The following is a 13,023-nucleotide window of genomic DNA, read 5'->3' as shown; positions in this document are numbered from 1 at the left end:
CGTTGTGATTTGCCGGCAATCTTCTGGGACCTCTGACATGTCCCAGAAGATTGCAGGGAGGGAGAGAGGAGAACTTCCGCTCAGGGCGCCGCATCACTCCAAGCGGAAGTGGGTACCTGTCAAAACTAGGTACCCGCTCCCCCCCCCCCCCCAAAAAAATGACATGCCAAATGTGGCATGTCAGGGGGTTAGGACTATTTAAAGCGGAAGTTCCACTTTTGGGTGGAACTCCGCTTTAACCGTTTAGTTTTTTTTAAAATTCATTGTATTTTTTCCCCCCAAAAACTGTGTTTGAAAGACTTCTGCGCAAATAGTGTCACATAAAAAATTGCAAAAATTTTATTCTCTAGGGTTCCTGCTATATATATATATATATATAAATAATTTTTTTTTTTTATAGCAGTAACTCTAGAGAATAAAATGACAATTGTTGCAATCTTTTATGCGACATTATTTGCGCAGAAGTTATTATATATATATATATATATATATATATATATATATATACACACACACACACATATATATATATATATTACACTGTATTTTCTGGCGTATAAGACTACTTTTGAACCTCAAAAAAATCCCCCAAAAATGGGGGGGGTCGCCTTATACGCCGAGTAAATATCTCCAAGGTAACCTAAGTATAAGTATTACCGGTAGATGAAAATTAGAGGGGGTCATCTTATACGCCGGAAAATACGGTATATGTTTGGAGGTTTCAAGTAATTTTCTAGCAAACAAAAAAAAAAAATGATATATTACACATATACACACACATTAATATTAGAGGTGCGCATCTTCACTTGCCTCACAATTCGATAACGATCATATCAACGATTCGATTCTGCGATGCATCACGATTAACGCCAATGGTTTTAATCAAAAAAATTCAAGCAGTCATAAGAACTCCATTTTTTATTTTATTTTATCTGTAGCAAAGTCTAAACACAGCAGACAACAACTTAAAAAGGAGCTCAAGGCTCCCCCCTAAACACTACAGGAGAGGGTCAGAGATGTGCTGCAGCACCCGCCTCCTGAGGCTACACACCTTCCAATGAGAGGGGAACAGCACCGGATGCAGCCAGGCCACCGCTGCATATTAATCCAGCAATGACACTTCTGTGGAGGGAGGGGGAGGAGCCAGGAATCGATTATTCTAAGTTCCCGCGTAACCAAACCGGAAAAGGCTGAATCGTGATGCGCCGATTATTTCCAACACCCCTAATATATATATATATATATATATATATATATATATATATATTTTTTTTTTTTTAACTTGTAAGCAACAAGTGGCAGAAAAAGGCTTAAGCCCTGTTAACATCTGCGCGTACTTCAGCTCGTAAAACGCTCATCTCTGAAGTCTCAAAACACTGACCAGGCGGACGGCAGCTCTGTCACCGCTCTGTGTGCAGAGACAGAGCTGTCAGGTCCCCGCTGTCCTCTATGGGGGAATCGGATGAGAACGGACCGCCTGTCCATTCTCATCCGATCCAATCCACTGGACGAATGAAAAACAGGGTTTCCATCTGTCCAGATTTGACGGACAGGATCGGATGGGATGTCAGCAGAGGTGTCTCCACTGACATCCGCTGCCCCATAGAGATGTATGGAGCATCCGTTCACATCCGCCTAAAAAAACTGACAGGCGGATCTGATCGGTCCGCATGTGTGAAAGGGGCCTAAGGGCCGGTTCACACTATTGCGAGTGCGGTGATCGCATGTAATTCATAACATGCGATCTCATGTGCGAATGCGAATTCAGCCATACACTTTGTATGGCTGAATTCACACCAAACTCACACAGGACCCTTTTTTTCAGCCGCATCAGGATCGGATTGCACAGTGGTTCACACTTGTGCGATCCAATCCTGTGCGAACTGTCAGATTGCACTGCGATATGCGATCAAACTGGGGGTGTCGTTAACATTTAATTGACACCCCCTGCGTATCGCATATGGCAGTGTGAACTGCCAGGGGTGCGTTTGCGATGCGGGAACAGGCTGCGAATTCACAGCCTTCCCGCATCGCAAAAGTGTGAACCGAGACTGAGTCTTTAGGACGTTAAACTGCCCTCCTTTACGGATTGAAGTTCATTCCTTTGATCTAAAAGAACGAACGGATACATTGTAAAACATTGTGTTTATAATCCAGCCTTAGCAGCCTTTTTTTGACAGCTGTGAGTGAGCAGAGAACAGCTCTGTAGGAAATCGAGGACATGCCGTTTAAGATCGTGAGGTGGGGGGTGTAAAACGAGACAGCGATTTTTTTTACGATTAATCGTGCAGCTCTAATATTTTTTTAGCAGAGACCCTAGAGAATAAAATGGCGACTGTTGCAATGTCACACGGTATTTGCACAGCAGTTGTTCAAACATTTTTTTAATACACTTTAATCCATTTTTTATGCAAAAAAAAAAATGAAATCAGCATCTCTATAAAGCTGGTCAGCAGAGGGAAGTATGAACTTAGTGCTCTAGAATTTCCTGGTAGAGGGCTGAGCTGACTTTGGACTTGATAAAACAGCAGACCAACACCAGCAGATGACATGGCTCCCCAAATCATCACTGACTGTGGAAAATTTTGAATTTAATTTGGAAATCAACATCCCAGAGTCTGGAGGAAGAGTGGAGAGGCACAGAATCCAAGTTTCATGAGGTCCAGTGTGATTTTTCCACAGTCAGTGAGGATTTGGGGAGCCATGTAATCTGCTGGTGTTGGTCCGCTGTGTTTTATCTAGTCCAAAGTCAGCGCAGCCCTCTACCTGGAAATTCTAGAGCACTTCATGCTTCCTTCTGCTGACCAGCTTTATAGAGATGCTGATTTAATTTTCCAGCAAGACTTGGCACCTCCCACACTGTCAAAAGTACCAATATCTGGTTTGATGATCATGGTTTCACTGTTCTTGATTGGTCAGCAAACTTGCCTGACCTAAACCCCATAGAGAATCTGTGGAGTATTGTCAAGAGGAAGATGAGAGACACCAGACCCAACAATGCAGATGAGCTGAAAGCCACTATCGAAGCAACCTGGGCTTACATAACACCTCAGCAGTGTCACAGACTGATCACCTCCATGCCACTCCGCATTGAAATAGTAATTCATGCAAAAGGAGCTCCGACCAAGTAACTTATTTATTTTTTTAAAATCTACTACCACTTTAAGAGCCAGTTCACATTGAGGCGACACGACTTCGGGGGGCGACCTGTGAAGTCGCGTGCACCGCGACTTGCAGGGACTTCACATAATGGAAGTCTATGCAAGTCACCCCAAAGTAGTACAGGACCCTTTTTCTAAGTTGGAGCGACTTGTGTCCCTCCTATTACAACGGGTTCTGTACTACTCAATGGACCGCGACTTGTCAGGCTGACAAGTCGCGGCAGTGTGAATGGGCTCTAAGACTTGACAAATCTGGCATATAGTCATTGAATGCACCTCATATTTTATATTTACCAAGAAGCTGGGTTTTATTGTGTGAGCACAAAAAAATGTTTTCCTAAGTCCCGGTTCACACTAGGGCGACCTGTGAGGCGACCTGGTCGCCTCACAGGTCGCCTCCCATAGGGAAGCTGCGGACCCGTTCTAATAGGAGCGACACAACCTAGAAAAAGGGTCCGGAGCTTCTTTGGGGCGACCCGGAGGCGACTGCCATAGACTTCAATGTTATGAAGTCCGTGGCGGCCGCTCCGAGGTCGCGGCGCGCTGCTCGCACCGCGATCTCGGAGGTCTCCCCGGGAAGTAGCGTCGCGCGTATGTGAACCGGCGCTGAATATACAGGAGTTGATAAATAGTGGCGCTGATATCTTGTGAGATAAAGAAAATGGCAACTGTCACCATGTTATTCGACAGGTTCTCGGCTTTTAGCCCCGGTTCACACTTCTGCGAGTGCCGGGTTCGCATGTAATGTCGGAGCGCACTGCTCCGACATTACATGCGATCGGCTGTGCGGTGCGAGTTTAGCCATACAAACTGTATGGCTAAATTCGCATCGCACCCGGAGCAAACACGCACAGGAGGCATTTTTGCAGCCGCATCAGGATCGGATCGCACAGCGGTTCACACTTGTGCGATCCGCTCCTGTGCGAACTGCACGATCGCACTGCGATATGCGATCAAACTGGGGGTATCGTTAAGATTACATTGACACCCCCAGCGTATCGCATATGGCAGTGTGAACTGCCAGGGGTGCGTGTGCGATGCGGGAACAGGCTGCGAATTCGCAGCCTTCCCGCATCGCATAAATGTGAACCGAGCCTTAGAAAATCTACAATGTGCATTTTAATGTGTGCAAAAGAATATAGCAGTAATAGGACTAAAGCACCTGTGCCAATACCTCAGAACATCGCTCTTCAATATTATCTGTCCAATAAAGTTTTTCTCTCACAGTCACTTAGCTTTTATCTGTTTTGAGCTGATGGCTGTAAAGGCCGATCCTCCCACTCTTAGCCATACTGTTCAACAGACAATGCTGCCCCAAACTGACTCAGCTAGGTTATGAAAGGGTAACATAGAAATTAAACTTGCTGACATGCTTTGTAGAGTGGCCATAGATTGGCAGAGGTCTCCCTGAGTATGCAAGCATGTGAGACATCTGCTTCACCATCTATAGCAGAGGTCTCCAAACTGTGGCCCTCCACTTGTTGCAGAACTACACGTCCCATGAGGCATTGTAAACCTATGACATTCACAGACATGACCAGGCATGATGGGAATTGTTGTTCCTGAACAACTGGACAATTCCCATCATGCCTAGTCATGTCTGTGAATGTAAAAAGTTTACAATGCCTCATGGGACTTGTAGTAGTTTGGAGATCCCTGATCTATAGCATAAAGGCCCACAACTTTCTTAAAGTCATAATAAACCCTCAGTTTCTTTTTTTAAGCACTTTCAGAAGTTGTCATCACTTATGAAGTATGCAGCTTCTTCTTTTAATTCTTGCCTATGATCCATTTTAGGCTGCTGCCCCAAGTTTTCAGGGGGGCTCCTTTCTTTTTGGAGTCACCTCGGCATGCAGGGAGTAGAGTTTGTGTTTCCTTACACGGTGTGCATCAATAGAAACACACAGACCTGTAGCCAAGGATGGCAAAGCACTTGCCTGCTTCAGTAGATGGCGATTTTGACAGGTGCCTGCTACCTCACTTCTGGTCAGATTGCCATGGCGATCTTGGAGGAAGTTTGCCCTCCACCACCTCCTTCCCCCTGCAGCCTTCTGGGACCTGTGATGACTGCGGGACCAATCACACAGCACAGCATGCGCAGTTGGAAGCCGGTTTCCCATAGTGAAGAAGCTGGCGTCTGGACCTGAAGCGGATTGAAGAATCAGCTTGGGTGAGGACAGCGCTGGATCAAGGAGCAGACGAGTGTCCTTATATTAAAAGTCAGCAGGTACAGTATTTGTAGCTACTGCCTTTTTTTTTTGGGGGGGGGGGGGGGAGCCAGGAGCTTCTTTTTAATGCAACTAAGAGTTGGTCATCAGGATGAAGTGACTCGTCACTTCATGCTGATGACCAACTGTTTAGATAAAGACTGACAGAGGGGTTTGGTAAGCATAATATCGCTACGGAAGCAGACAAATACTAAATTGAGATTTTTGAATTCCTGATGCTTACTGATGTGCTCTTTCACAGTTTCAAGATCAGCAGGTTCCCCCCTGAAGAAGCCCAATGGGCAAAACATGTTGGGACTGTTTACATACTTACCGCTGTGAAATGACGACAACGAGTCCATACTATAAGACAGGGCTGGACAAATCTGCCTGAAATCTAGGAGCCAGCTAAAAAGTCAGAAGCCAGTTTTTATTTTTTATTTTTTTTTTTTTAACAACAAAGCTTTATTTTCTAATACAAAAATAACCGATCCTAAATTTACACACAAAAACGACTAGAACCCCCGCTCTCCTCTATGGGGCAATCGGATGGAAACAGACCGTCTATCCGTTTCCATGTCATCTGATCAGATCCGGGCTGATATAAAATAGGACCACCATCCGTCTGTTTTGCATGGACAGGATCGGATGGCGGTGGGTTGCTGCGATCTATAGAGGAGACTGAAGGGTCCGATCAGGTCCGCCTGAAAAACTGACAGGCGGACCTGATCAGACAACCCGTGTGAAAGTGACCAATATCATGTGTATATCTGCGCACGCTCATCGTCCCCCCCCCCCCTCCGGGCACCATCAACGTTCCCTCCCCCCTCCGGGCACCCGCGCCCACCATCAGCGTTCCCTCCCCCCTCCGGGCACCCGCGCGCACCATCAGCTTTCCCTCCCCGCTCCGGGCACCCGCGCGCACCATCAGGGCTCCCTCCCCCCTCCGGGCACCCGCGCGCACCATCAGGGCTCCCTCCCCCCTCCGGGCACCCGCGCGCACCATCAGGGCTCCCTCCCCCCTCCGGGCACCCGCGCGCACCATCAGGGCTCCCTCCCCCCTTCGGGCACCCGCGCGCACCATCAGGGCTCCCTCCCCCCTTCGGGCATCCGCGCACCCTCAGGGTTCCCCCCCCCTTCGGGCATCCGCGCACCCTCAGGGTTCCCCCTCCGGCCACCCGCGCACCCTCAGGGTTCCCCCCCTCGGGCATCCGCGCACCCTCAGGGTTCCCCCCCCTCCGGCCACCCGCGCACCCTCAGGGTTCCCCCCCTCGGGCATCCGCGCACCCTCAGGGTCCCCCCCCCCTCCGGCCATCCGCGCACCATCAGGGTTCCCCCCCCCCCCTCCGGCCATCCGCGCACCATCAGGGTTCCCCACACTCGTGCAAACACCCCTACCAGGGTAAGTCTGAAGTCATATGTGCAGTAACCCCCTCCATGTGCACAGATGTGCCCACACACTGTGCCAGGACCCCATGGTTGGAGTACATCCACTGCTAGTATGCAGGGCACACAAGGAGGCAGCGGGGACACCTTACCAGGCAGACAGTTGGACACATCTCTGCACTGCCTATCAAACACCCTCTGAAAAGTGATCCACCAGAGGCCTACCACATGTGTGCATAAGATGTGCATGGAGAAATCTTAGTATACAGAAAGGATCGGGGGCTTTGTCTGATTTCCTCCATGCAAACTCCTATAAATCCACCAGAACTATGAGGAGACACCTAAACCTTCTATGAGCCCCCAGCCAGCCAGGCCCTTGTATTACACGGCTGGCGATGGATGTGAAGCAGATCGTACAATCACACTGTACAGAGTACGATGAGCCCACACACAAGTCTATCAGTAGATGGGATCACATGGAGAAGAGCAGCAACCTTCCCCACCTATGAGGACACCACCCCGGATCCCCGCCACGCCGCAGGCCCCAGGCCTCTCCTCTGCAGCCGGCGCACATGTCCCGGCACCTCGTGTAATCACTTCCGCCCTCACTCACCTCGTCTCCAGACATATTGTCGCTCAGTCTCGGAGCCGCTCCCCGCCTGCTCTGTGTATAAACGAGGATAACGTGTGTTTCTTCCTATCACCGACACCCGGTGTAATCTCTTCCTCCCCGGTCTCCGCTCTTACATCAGCTCCAGCCACTCACACACTCCTGCGCCTGCGCACAGCACCCACAGAATGGCTGCCTCTACGTACACGTAGTCAGCGTGCGTCCGCGCACTGCACTATGGGAGATGTAGTCTGTCTGCAGTACTCTGCTTTCCTCAGGAAAATATACTGAGGATGTTGTTGTCCTATTTATTAACATTATAATTTTATTAGTATTTATTTCTGTAATAACAAATTCAAATCCATACTTCTCTTTGGGTTTGAAAGTGTTAGTCAAAGCCGTAGCTCTCTTTTGGCACTTTTTGTTTATAAGTTTAAATCAGTATTTTTTGCTAAAGAATTACTTATAACCCCAAACCTACAGTGTTGCTCATCTTAGTTTAAAAAAGTAATTAGTTACAGTTACAAATTACTTCTCCCAAAAAGTAATTGAGTTACTGACTCAGTTACCACATTGAAAAAGTAATTAGTTACTCAGCAAAGTAACTGTGACTTTTTTTTTAATATTCTATAATGCAATTACGTTCTATAACATCTTTATTAGCAAAGATGTTTATATTAACTGATTGAAGAATAAAAACCCTATATACAGTATTTTAGAACATTGTGGTGGTGTGGTGGTGACGTGGCACACTGGTGGTGACGTTGGCGTGGCACACTGGCGGTGGCGTGGCACACTGGTGGTGGTGGCGGTCTGAGTCCTCCTTACTTAACCTTTTTTTTTTGGTACCTGCTGGCTCCTGCTGTCTCTGGACTGGCTGGCTGCTGGTGGTGGTGTGGCACACTGGTGGTGGTGTGGTGGGTGGCTGGTGGGGGTCTGAGTCCTGACTCTTGTCCTGACTGTCTGTGACTGACTATGAGTTTTTTTGTTTTTTTTTGGTACCTGCTGTGCTGGGCTTGCTGGTGGTGGTGTGGCCTCTGGCCTGGCAGGCACACTGTTGTCCGGGTCCCTCTGGCTCCGTCCTCCTGCAGGCCTCAGGCCTGCCTGTCTCTGTGCCTCTCTCCTCTTCTGGGCTGGCGTTGGACCGTCGTTGGTGGACTGGTGGTGATGGACTTCCTGCTGGCTGCTGCCCACTGCCCAGTGCCCTACTGCCCTGTGGTGGTGGTGGACTGGTGGTGGAGTCTCCTCCTGGCCTGGACTATATAGTTTTGTAATTGTAACTGCCACTGGTTGACTTGTTATAATATTTATATTATATTTTGCCAGGCAAAAGTTAAGTCACACAAGTTATATACTGCAGTGTCTAGTGTGGTGGTGGGTGGCACTGGCAGACTGGCACTGTGGGCGGAAATGGCTGGGCTCTCCTCTGTCCTCCTGGCGCGCTGTTCTGCTGCTAAAGTCAGTACAGGCATACCCCACTTTTAAGTACACAATGGGACCAGAGCATGTATGCAAAACGAAAATGTACTTAAAGTGAAGCAATGCATTTTTTCATTTCTCAATGCATGTAAATACACTAGCTCCATAGGAAATCTTGGTCTGCTTGACATGGCACTGCTGACAAGGACACCAAGCTTGGGGAGCATGTTAAGGGGATCCAGGACTATGATATGGTAGATTACCTTGGCAAGCTGGCTGGCCACAAATAGGATATGTTGTAGTCCTGGGTCCCCTCTCGGTGCTCCCTAAGTTTGGCATCCCTGTCACTTATGGTTTGGGAGCAGTGCCATGTCAAGCTGACCAAGATTTCCCATAGACACCAAAGTTAAAAACCAGGAGTAGTGCCATGCCAAGCTGACCAGGCTGTGTCTGTACTCGCGAGTGTATGTAAAGTGAGTGTACTTAAAACGGGGTATGCCTGTAGTCACACAACACAAGTTATATACTGACAGTCTGACACTGTGTCACTGTCTACTACTAGTGTGGTGGGCGGTGGCAGGCACTGGCAGACTGGCACTGTGGGCGGGCGGCAATGGCTGGGTCGGATCGCCGGACTCTATGCCCTCTCCCCTGTCCTCCTGGCACGCTGTTCTGCTGCTGCTGTGTGAGCCTGAGGCTGTGACTGTCCGACTCCGAGTCCTGTCCTGGCGCCACGTGACGTGACTCACTCGATGAGTCTCCTCCTCTTCTCTCTCCAGTACCGCGGACAGCGGTCATAGAGGAGAGGGGGAATACAATTAAATCTACTGCCATCTAGTGGCGGTAGATGTAATTGCGGTAACGCAGCCGGAAGTAGCGGCAGCGGCGTTACAGGGAGAGAACGAGTAATCTGATAGACCCTGAAAAGTAACTGCGTTAAGTAACGCCGTTTACTTAAACGCAGTTACTTCCAACACTGCAAACCTATATGGATATTAGGGATCGACTGATTATCGGCACAGTCGATATATTGAGCGCCGATATGCACTTTTCCCGATATATCGGAATCGGCCACCGAGGTGACCGATATTGCCGATATTTCGGGAAAGTGCTTATACCGGAGTGATGCCTGCAGCTAGAGGAATCACCCTGGTACCAGCGTCCATAGCTGACGGTCGGCTGTCTTGTAATGACAACCGATGCGGCTGAGAAGCCACTCGGCTGTCATTACAAGGTGCAGGAGGGGACGTCCCCCCCCTTCTGCTGCCTTCCGCAGCTCGCTAGGGTCTCCCGTCCCACCGGAGCGATACCTCACATGTGTGGTGCGAACTAGGGATCGACCAATTATTGGCAACACAGTTATATCGAGGGCCAATATGCAAATTCCCCGATATATCGGAATCGGCCCCGGAGGTTACCGATATTGCCCATATTTGGGTAAAGTGCTTGTACCGGAGTGAGGGTCGGCTGTCTTGTAATGACAACCGATGCTGCTGAGAAGCTGCGGGAGGGGCATCTGCACAACCTCAGGGTCCACCCCCTCCGGGCATCCGCGCACCCACAGGGTCCCTAATAGTGGTATTTTATCACCTCTGCGGTTTTTATTTTTTTCGCTATAAACAAAAAAAAGACAGACAATTTTGAAAAGAAAAAAAATTTTTTACTTTTTGCTATAAAACATTCCCAATAAAACAATGTAAATAATCTAATTTCTTCATCAATTTAGGCCAATATGTATTCTGCTATAAATTTTTGGTAAAAAAAATCCCAATAAGTGTATATTGATTGGTTTGCGCAAAAGTTATAGCGTCTACAAACTATAGGATATTTTTTTGCAATATTTTTTTTTTTTTTACCAGTAATGACGACAATCAGCGACCTATAGTGGGACTGTGACAATGTGGCGAACAATCGAACTCTAAGGGCTCTTTCACACGGCCGCTCCGTGTGAGAGCTCCGCTGCGGGACTTTTTTTTTTTTTCACGGAGCAGATGACATTTCTGTCATCCGCTCCGTGTGTCCGCATATCATCCCATCCGTTTGCGGATGATATGCGGACATAATGTAAGTCTATGGACATTGCGGATGTCAGCGGATGACACCGCTGACATCCGATTTTCCTTCCTTTCCGTTTTTTACACGGAGGAAAAATAGGGTTCTGTTCCGTTCCAAAAAACGGAACAGAACTGAAAGGAAGAAAATCGGATGTCAGCGGATGGTATTCCGCTGACATCCGCAATGCCATTGACTGACATTATGTCCGCAAATCATCCGCAAAAAAATAGGATGATTTGCGGACAAGCCGAACGGCCGTGTGAAAGAGCCCTAAGACCTGCCAATTGGCTGGTCGCTGGGAGTGCTGTTTTTTTACCAAAAATATGTAGCAGAAAACAAATTGGCCTAAAATGTTAAAACATTTTTAATTTTTTTTGGGGAATGTTATATTGTAGAAAGTGAAAAACATTGATTGTTTTTTGTTTCAAAATTGTCGCTCTTTTTTTGTTTATAGCGCAAAAAATAAAAATCACAGAGGTGATCAAATACCACCAAAAGAAAGCTGTATTTGTGGGGGAAAAAAAATTGTGTACAGTGTCGCACGACCACGCAATTGTCTGTTAAAGCAATGCAGTGCCGAATCGCAAAATAGGGCCTGGTCATAAAGGGGGAAAATCTTCCGGTCCAGAAGTGGTTAAAGTGGTGTTCCAGCCTCCCCCTCGAAAAATTAGAAGTCAGCAGCTACACATACTGTAGCTGCTGACATTTAATATTAGGGCACTTACCTATCTTTGAATTCATCGGCTGTCGGGTGCTGCCACCGCCATTGCCAGTAAGGGAACCCAGCAGTGAAACCTGGTGGCTTCATGGCCGGGTCCCTACCGCGCATGCGCGAAGCGGCCTGGCAGCGGTGGAAGGAGGAGGAGAGGTCAAATGGAAGTGGGGACAGGGTACCTGTCAAAAACAGGTACCCGCTCCCCCCCCCCCGAAAGGTGCCAAATGTGGCACCGGAGGGGGGGAGGAGACAGATAAGCGGAAGGTCCCCTTTTCTTAATCAGATTATTGGACGAATTTTCGTCCGTTTTTTGTTGCATGCTCATCTCATATGGAAAGTGAAGAGGTTACTTTCATACCAAAATTCTTGCACAACAGAATTCAACTTCAGAAGTGATGTCATGTGTTGAATTGTTTTTTATGTATTCTTTAGTTTCCAAGCATGCCTAGTCTTGCTCTTACGATTCTTTGTGGGACAAGGCTGTACTAATTAAATGAAAATGGGACGCTGTGTTCACGTACAATAAAAATTTTATAGCCTACACATCCAGTTTTTGTTGTCTGAAAATTCAGAATCGGCTGTCCAAAGCACCATCTTAACAATCCGATGATTGGCAGATGGTTTGTCGAACTAAACGTCACTTTCGATTTTCTTATCGTGTGCACGGCCCTTTACAGCCAAGGAAGCTATCCTCTGTGTGATCGGCAGTTGGTATAGTGCTGCACATGTGATCAGTTATGACCTTTCAAGGCTTGGCAGTTCAGTTGAGAGAATAAGCAAATATGACAGTTATCATTCACAGCATGCCTTAAATGTGACTTTTGGGAAACAGTTAAATCGCTGGGTTTAGTTTTCGCTTAACCACTTCAGCTTCCGGAATGTTTTACCCCCTTAACCACTTGCCGACCGCCCGCCGGCTTTTTACTGCAGCAGGGCGGTTCAGCTGAGTCCAGTCACGTAGTACTACGTGACCGGAGTGCACGTGGTTTCAACGCCGCGCCCACACTGAGTTTAGACACAGCGGGAGGCAGGCCACGGGAGGAGAGGCGGTGATTGCCACCTTCCTCCCGCGATCGTCCGGGAAACGTAGAGAAGACCCGCCTGCTTATGTAAACAAAGCAGGCGGATCTTCAGACAGGCAGGGACAGATCAGCAGTTTCAGCTAAGCTGAAACTGTGATTCTGTCTGTGCCTGTCACAGAACCCCCCCCCCCCCCCCACACACACACAGTGAGTAAGCACATAGGCATACATTTAACCCCTTTGATCACCCCCAGTATTAACCCCTTCCCTGCCAGTGTCATTTATACAGTAACAGTGCATATTATTTAGCACTGATTACTGTATTAGTGTCACTGGTCCCCAAAAAGTGTAAAAAATGTCAGTTAGGGGTCCGATCTGTCCGCCACAATGTCGCAGTCCCGCTAAAAATTGCCATCATTACTAATAAAAAAAATAAACAAAAAGTCCA

The 13,023-nt window shown here is 47.9% G+C and overlaps 1 protein-coding gene across 1 annotated transcript in view; it reads right to left on the bottom strand.

The window, feature by feature from the left end:
- EIF2S2 (eukaryotic translation initiation factor 2 subunit beta) overlaps positions 1-7,539 on the bottom strand; it is a 30,186-nt gene extending 22,647 nt beyond the window's left edge. Inside the window, exon 1 of the mRNA XM_082272636.1 lies at positions 7,368-7,539. Within this exon, the coding sequence (XP_082128762.1) occupies positions 7,368-7,382 (15 nt within the window). The 5' untranslated portion in view covers positions 7,383-7,539. The remainder of the gene's footprint in view (positions 1-7,367) is intronic.
- Positions 7,540-13,023: the final 5,484 nt, after the last annotated feature.

Source organism: Pelophylax lessonae (genome assembly GCF_965119305.1).
Source record: "Pelophylax lessonae genome assembly, chromosome: 11".
NCBI classification, from domain to species: Eukaryota; Metazoa; Chordata; class Amphibia; order Anura; family Ranidae; genus Pelophylax; species Pelophylax lessonae.
This window is presented reverse-complemented; position numbering and strand designations above follow the sequence as displayed.